This window comes from Engystomops pustulosus, chromosome 4 (assembly GCF_040894005.1).
Source record: "Engystomops pustulosus chromosome 4, aEngPut4.maternal, whole genome shotgun sequence".
Classification (NCBI taxonomy): Eukaryota; Metazoa; Chordata; class Amphibia; order Anura; family Leptodactylidae; genus Engystomops; species Engystomops pustulosus.
Genome location: NC_092414.1, coordinates 227041073 through 227048920, shown reverse-complemented (window position 1 = coordinate 227048920; position 7848 = coordinate 227041073). Strand labels below are relative to the sequence as shown.

General features: G+C 63.8%; 1 protein-coding gene across 2 annotated transcripts in view; it reads left to right on the top strand.

The window, feature by feature from the left end:
• The first annotated feature begins 585 nt into the window (after window positions 1-585).
• Window positions 586-7848, top strand: part of LOC140128410 (segment polarity protein dishevelled homolog DVL-2) — a 28732-nt gene continuing 21469 nt past the window's right edge. The window contains exon 1 of one of the 2 annotated variants that reach the window (XM_072150113.1): window positions 586-911. In XM_072150113.1, the coding sequence (XP_072006214.1) occupies window positions 751-911 (161 nt within the window). In that variant the 5' untranslated portion in view covers window positions 586-750. The remainder of the gene's footprint in view (window positions 912-7848) is intronic. The other variant, XM_072150112.1, reaches the window with a different exon arrangement.

Below are 7848 nucleotides of genomic sequence, written 5' to 3'. Positions count from 1 at the left end.
TCCTCCTCCTCAGTTTCTGGGGTCTCCTCCTCCTCAGTTTCTGGGGTCTCCTCCTCTTCCTCAGTTTCTGGAGTCTCCTCCTCCTCCTCAGTTTCTGGAGTCTCCTCCTCCTCCTCAGTTTCTGGGGTCTCCTCCTCCTCCTCAGTTTCTGGGGTCTCCTCCTCCTCAGTTTCTGGGGTCTCCTCCTCCTCCTCAGTTTCTGGGGTCTCCTCCTCTTCCTCAGTTTCTGGGGTCTCCTCCTCCTCCTCAGTTTCTGGGGTCTCCTCCTCCTCCTCAGTTTCTGGGGTCTCCTCCTCCTCCTCAGTTTCTGGGGTCTCCTCCTCCTCCTCAGTTTCTGGGGTCTCCTCCTCCTCAGTTTCTGGGGTCTCCTCCTCCTCAGTTTCTGGGGTCTCCTCCTCCTCCTCCTCATTTTCGGGAGTCTCCTCCTTCTCCTCATTTTTGGGAGTCTCCTCCTCCTCTGTGAAGTGGGCGGTGCTCTTCTGTGTTGTTTTCCGTGCTGTAGGCGTGGTTTCTCGATGTAAATGAGGCGGGCGTGGTCGCTGCTGTGACTGGATACCTCGTGTATTTTTCTCTGGTGTTGGGCGTGGTTTATCCGGTGGGCGGAGCTGTACGCGCGCTCTACATGGCTGTGGGCATGCTCTTGGTGTCCCTCCCTGCTGCGTGTACGTGCTGACGTCAGACGCTGGCTCCGGAACGCGGCGGAGCGGGAGGTAATCGAGGCCGCGGCTCCGGGCTCCGCTAGGCCTCACGATGGGGGAGACCAAGGTGATCTATCACCTGGACGAGGAGGAGACGCCCTACCTGGTGAAGGTGCCCGTGCCGGCCGCCGACATCCGACTGCGCGACTTCAAGGCGGCGCTGGGCCGCGGGCACGCCAAGTATTTCTTCAAGGCCATGGACCAGGACTTCGGGTAACGGCTGCGAATGAGACGGTGTGACCGGTGCCCCCCCGGTGTATACTGCCCCCCCCCCCCGGTGTATACTGCCCCCCCCCCCGGTGTATACTGCCCCACCCCGGTGTATACTGCCCCACCCCGGTGTATACTGCCCCCCCCCGGTGTATACTGCCCCCCCCCCGGTGTATACTGCCCGCCCCCCCCCCCCTGGTGTATACTGCCCGCCCCCCCCCCCCGGTGTATACTGCCCCCCCCCCGGTGTATACTGCCCCCCCCCCCGGTGTATACTGCCCCCCCCCCCGGTGTATACTGCCCCCCCCCTGGTGTATACTGCCCGCCCCCCCCCCCCCTGGTGTATACTGCCCGCCCCCCCCCCCTGGTGTATACTGCCCGCCCCCCCCCCCCTGGTGTATACTGCCCGCCCCCCCCCCCCTGGTGTATACTGCCCGCCCCCCCCCCGGTGTATACTGCCCCCCCCCCCCCCGGTGTATACTGCCCCCCCCCCCCCCGGTGTATACTGGCCCCCCCCCCCCGGTGTATACTGGCCCCCCCCCCCGGTGTATACTGCCCCCCCCCGGTGTATACTGGCCCCCCACCCCGGTGTATACTGGCCCCCCACCACCCCCCACCCCGGTGTATACAGCCCCCCCCCCCCCCCGGTGTGTACTGGCCCCCCACCACCCCCCACCCCGGTGTATACTGCCCCCCCCCCCCCCGGTGTATACTGGCCCCCCACCACCCCCCACCCCGGTGTATACTGCCCCCCCCCCCCCCGGTGTATACTGGCCCCCCACCACCCCCCCCCCGGTGTATACTGCCCCCCCCCCCACCCCGGTGTATACTGGCCCCCCACCACCCCCCACCCCGGTGTATACTGCCCCCCCACCCCGGTGTATACTGGCCCCCCACCACCCCCCCCCCCCCCCGGTGTATACTGCCCCCCCGGTGTATACTGGCCCCCCCCCACCCCGGTGTATACTAGCCCCCCCCCCCACCCCGGTGTATACTGGCCCCCCACCACCCCCCACCCCGGTGTATACTGCCCCCCCACCCCGGTGTGTACTGGCCCCCCACCCCGGTGTGTACTGGCCCCCCCCTAAAAAACTAAAAGCTGAACCGGCCGCGAGAAAACCGCCCCAGATTCTGCGCCTCGTGAGATTGTACTAGAATGTCCGGGGCCTGGGGGGGGGGGGGCGGTGACATCACGGAGAGAATTTACTACTTTTAGATAAATTGGAGATTTGGCAAAAGATTTTGAAAAATTCTTTATTTTCAAACTAAAATAAATCAATGTCAGGAGAAACAATCCCTGAGGAGTAAGTTACACCCCCCGGAGCTGCGGCCGCTTATAGAGACCCCGGGGGCCGCAGTAATCCCTGAGGAGTAAGTTACACCCCCCGGAGCTGCGGCCGCTTATAGAGACCCCGGGGGCCGCAGTAATCCCTGAGGAGTAAGTTACACCCCCCGGAGCTGCCGCCGCTTATAGAGACCCCGGGGGCCGCAGTAATCCCTGAGGAGTAAGTTACACCCCCCGGAGCTGCGGCCGCTTATAGAGACCCCGGGGGCCGCAGTAATCCCTGAGGAGTAAGTTACACCCCCCGGAGCTGCGGCCGCTTATAGAGACCCCGGGGGCCGCAGTAATCCCTGAGGAGTAAGTTACACCCCCCGGAGCTGCGGCCGCTTATAGACACCCCGGGGGCCGCAGTAATCCCTGAGGAGTAAGTTACACCCCCCGGAGCTGCGTCCGCTTATAGAGACCCCGGGGGCCGCAGTAATCCCTGAGGAGTAAGTTACACCCCCCGGAGCTGCGGCCGCTTATAGAGACCCCGGGGGCCGCAGTAATCCCTGAGGAGTAAGTTACACCCCCCGGAGCTGCGGCCGCTTATAGAGACCCCGGGGCCGCAGTAATCCCTGAGGAGTAAGTTACACCCCCCGGAGCTGCGGCCGCTTATAGAGACCCCGGGGGCCGCAGTAATCCCTGAGGAGTAAGTTACACCCCCCGGAGCTGCGTCCGCTTATAGAGACCCCGGGGGCCGCAGTAATCCCTGAGGAGTAAGTTACACCCCCCGGAGCTGCGGCCGCTTATAGAGACCCCGGGGCCGCAGTAATCCCTGAGGAGTAAGTTACACCCCCGGAGCTGCGTCCGCTTATAGAGACCCCGGGGGCCGCAGTAATCCCTGAGGAGTAAGTTACACCCCCCGGAGCTGCGTCCGCTTATAGAGACCCCGGGGGCCGCAGTAATCCCTGAGGAGTAAGTTACACCCCCCGGAGCTGCGGCCGCTTATAGAGACCCCCGGGGCCGCAGTAATCCCTGAGGAGTAAGTTACACCCCCGGAGCTGCGTCCGCTTATAGAGACCCCGGGGGCCGCAGTAATCCCCGAGGAGTAAGTTACACCCCCCGGAGCTGCGGCCTCTTATAGAGACCCCGGGGGCCGCAGTAATCCCTGAGGAGTAAGTTACACCCCCCGGAGCTGCGGCCGCTTATAGAGACCCCGGGGCCGCAGTAATCCCTGAGGAGTAAGTTACACCCCCGGAGCTGCGTCCGCTTATAGAGACCCCGGGGGCCGCAGTAATCCCCGAGGAGTAAGTTACACCCCCCGGAGCTGCTGCCGCTTATAGAGACCCCGGGGGCCGCAGTAATCCCTGAGGAGTAAGTTACACCCCCCGGAGCTGCGGCCGCTTATAGAGACCCCGGGGGCCGCAGTAATCCCTGAGGAGTAAGTTACACCCCCCGGAGCTGCGGCCGCTTATAGAGACCCCGGGGGCCGCAGTAATCCCTGAGGAGTAAGTTACACCCCCCGGAGCTGCGGCCGCTTATAGAGACCCCGGGGGCCGCAGTAATCCCTGAGGAGTAAGTTACACCCCCCGGAGCTGCGGCCGCTTATAGAGACCCCGGGGGCCGCAGTAATCCCTGAGGAGTAAGTTACACCCCCCGGAGCTGCGGCCGCTTATAGAGACCCCGGGGGCCGCAGTAATCCCTGAGGAGTAAGTTACACCCCCCGGAGCTGCGTCCGCTTATAGAGACCCCGGGGGCCGCAGTAATCCCTGAGGAGTAAGTTACACCCCCCGGAGCTGCGTCCGCTTATAGAGACCCCGGGGGCCGCAGTAATCCCTGAGGAGTAAGTTACACCCCCCCGGAGCTGCGGCCGCTTATAGAGACCCCGGGGGCCGCAGTAATCCCTGAGGAGTAAGTTACACCCCCCGGAGCTGCGGCCGCTTATAGAGACCCCGGGGGCCGCAGTAATCCCTGAGGAGTAAGTTACACCCCCCGGAGCTGCGGCCGCTTATAGAGACCCCGGGGGCCGCAGTAATCCCTGAGGAGTAAGTTACACCCCCCGGAACTGCGGCCGCTTATAGAGACCCCGGGGGCCGCAGTAATCCCCGAGGAGTAAGTTACACCCCCCGGAGCTGCGGCCGCTTATAGAGACCCCGGGGGCCGCAGTAATCCCCGAGGAGTAAGTTACACCCCCCGGAGCTGCGGCCGCTTATAGAGACCCCGGGGGCCGCAGTGATCCCTGAGGAGTAAGTTACACCCCCGGAGCTGCGTCCGCTTATAGAGACCCCGGGGGCCGCAGTAATCCCTGAGGAGTAAGTTACACCCCCCGGAGCTGCGTCCGCTTATAGAGACCCCGGGGGCCGCAGTAATCCCTGAGGAGTAAGTTACACCCCCCCGGAGCTGCGGCCGCTTATAGAGACCCCGGGGGCCGCAGTAATCCCCGAGGAGTAAGTTACACCCCCCGGAGCTGCGGCCGCTTATAGAGACCCCGGGGGCCGCAGTAATCCCTGAGGAGTAAGTTACACCCCCCGGAGCTGCGGCCGCTTATAGAGACCCCGGGGGCCGCAGTAATCCCCGAGGAGTAAGTTACACCCCCCGGAGCTGCGGCCGCTTATAGAGACCCCGGGGGCCGCAGTAATCCCTGAGGAGTAAGTTACACCCCCCGGAACTGCGGCCGCTTATAGAGACCCCGGGGGCCGCAGTAATCCCTGAGGAGTAAGTTACACCCCCGGAGCTGCGTCCGCTTATAGAGACCCCGGGGGCCGCAGTAATCCCTGAGGAGTAAGTTACACCCCCCGGAGCTGCGGCCGCTTATAGAGACCCCGGGGGCCGCAGTAATCCCTGAGGAGTAAGTTACACCCCCCGGAGCTGCTGCCGCTTATAGAGACCCCGGGGGCCGCAGTAATCCCTGAGGAGTAAGTTACACCCCCCCGGAGCTGCTGCCGCTTATAGAGACCCCGGGGGCCGCAGTAATCCCTGAGGAGTAAGTTACACCCCCCGGAGCTGCGGCCGCTTATAGAGACCCCGGGGGCCGCAGTAATCCCTGAGGAGTAAGTTACACCCCCCGGAGCTGCGTCCGCTTATAGAGACCCCGGGGGCCGCAGTAATCCCTGAGGAGTAAGTTACACCCCCCGGAGCTGCGGCCGCTTATAGAGACCCCGGGGGCCGCAGTAATCCCTGAGGAGTAAGTTACACCCCCCCGGAGCTGCGTCCGCTTATAGAGACCCCGGGGGCCGCAGTAATCCCCGAGGAGTAAGTTACACCCCCCGGAGCTGCGGCCGCTTATAGAGACCCCGGGGGCCGCAGTAATCCCCGAGGAGTAAGTTACACCCCCCGGAGCTGCGGCCGCTTATAGAGACCCCGGGGGCCGCAGTAATCCCTGAGGAGTAAGTTACACCCCCCGGAGCTGCGGCCGCTTATAGAGACCCCGGGGGCCGCAGTAATCCCTGAGGAGTAAGTCACACCCCCCGGAGCTGCGGCCGCTTATAGAGACCCCGGGGGCCGCAGTAATCCCTGAGGAGTAAGTTACACCCCCCGGAGCTGCGGCCGCTTATAGAGACCCCGGGGGCCGCAGTAATCCCTGAGGAGTAAGTTACACCCCCCGGAGCTGCGTCCGCTTATAGAGACCCCGGGGGCCGCAGTAATCCCTGAGGAGTAAGTTACACCCCCCGGAGCTGCGGCCGCTTATAGAGACCCCGGGGGCCGCAGTAATCCCTGAGGAGTAAGTTACACCCCCGGAGCTGCGGCCGCTTATAGAGACCCCGGGGGCCGCAGTAATCCCTGAGGAGTAAGTTACACCCCCCGGAGCTGCGGCCGCTTATAGACACCCCGGGGGCCGCAGTAATCCCTGAGGAGTAAGTTACACCCCCCGGAGCTGCGGCCGCTTATAGAGACCCCGGGGGCCGCAGTAATCCCTGAGGAGTAAGTTACACCCCCCGGAGCTGCGTCCGCTTATAGAGACCCCGGGGGCCGCAGTAATCCCTGAGGAGTAAGTTACACCCCCCGGAGCTGCGGCCGCTTATAGAGACCCCGGGGGCCGCAGTAATCCCTGAGGAGTAAGTTACACCCCCCGGAGCTGCGTCCGCTTATAGAGACCCCGGGGGCCGCAGTAATCCCTGAGGAGTAAGTTACACCCCCCGGAGCTGCGGCCGCTTATAGAGACCCCGGGGGCCGCAGTAATCCCTGAGGAGTAAGTTACACCCCCCGGAGCTGCGTCCGCTTATAGAGACCCCGGGGGCCGCAGTAATCCCTGAGGAGTAAGTTACACCCCCCGGAGCTGCGTCCGCTTATAGAGACCCCGGGGGCCGCAGTAATCCCTGAGGAGTAAGTTACACCCCCCGGAGCTGCGGCCGCTTATAGAGACCCCGGGGGCCGCAGTAATCCCTGAGGAGTAAGTTACACCCCCCGGAGCTGCGGCCGCTTATAGAGACCCCGGGGGCCGCAGTAATCCCTGAGGAGTAAGTTACACCCCCCGGAGCTGCGGCCGCTTATAGAGACCCCGGGGGCCGCAGTAATCCCTGAGGAGTAAGTTACACCCCCCCCGGAGCTGCGGCCGCTTATAGAGACCCCGGGGGCCGCAGTAATCCCTGAGGAGTAAGTTACACCCCTCGGAGCTGCGGCCGCTTATAGAGACCCCGGGGGCCGCAGTAATCCCTGAGGAGTAAGTTACACCCCCCGGAGCTGCGGCCGCTTATAGAGACCCCGGGGGCCGCAGTAATCCCTGAGGAGTAAGTTACACCCCCCGGAGCTGCGTCCGCTTATAGAGACCCCGGGGGCCGCAGTAATCCCTGAGGAGTAAGTTACACCCCCCGGAGCTGCGGCCGCTTATAGAGACCCCGGGGGCCGCAGTAATCCCTGAGGAGTAAGTTACACCCCCCGGAGCTGCTGCCGCTTATAGAGATCCCGGGGGCCGCAGTAATCCCTGAGGAGTAAGTTACACCCCCCGGAGCTGCGTCCGCTTATAGAGACCCCGGGGGCCGCAGTAATCCCTGAGGAGTAAGTTACACCCCCCGGAGCTGCGTCCGCTTATAGAGACCCCGGGGGCCGCAGTAATCCCTGAGGAGTAAGTTACACCCCCCGGAGCTGCGGCCGCTTATAGAGACCCCGGGGGCCGCAGTAATCCCTGAGGAGTAAGTTACACCCCCCGGAGCTGCGTCCGCTTATAGAGACCCCGGGGGCCGCAGTAATCCCTGAGGAGTAAGTTACACCCCCCGGAGCTGCGGCCGCTTATAGAGACCCCGGGGGCCGCAGTAATCCCTGAGGAGTAAGTTACACCCCCCGGAGCTGCGTCCGCTTATAGAGACCCCGGGGGCCGCAGTAATCCCTGAGGAGTAAGTTACACCCCCCGGAGCTGCTGCCGCTTATAGAGACCCCGGGGGCCGCAGTAATCCCTGAGGAGTAAGTTACACCCCCCGGAGCTGCGTCCGCTTATAGAGACCCCGGGGGCCGCAGTAATCCCTGAGGAGTAAGTTACACCCCCCGGAGCTGCGTCCGCTTATAGAGACCCCGGGGGCCGCAGTAATCCCTGACCTGAAGGGGTTAATTATTGCTCCTGAAGACGCGCTGGCTCTCTTATTAACCCCTTATTGACTTGCGATGTAATAGTACCTGACATTTCGGGGGCGGGTTCATGGCCTGAGCCTCTGCATGGCCGGTATCGGTAACGCCAGCGGTCGG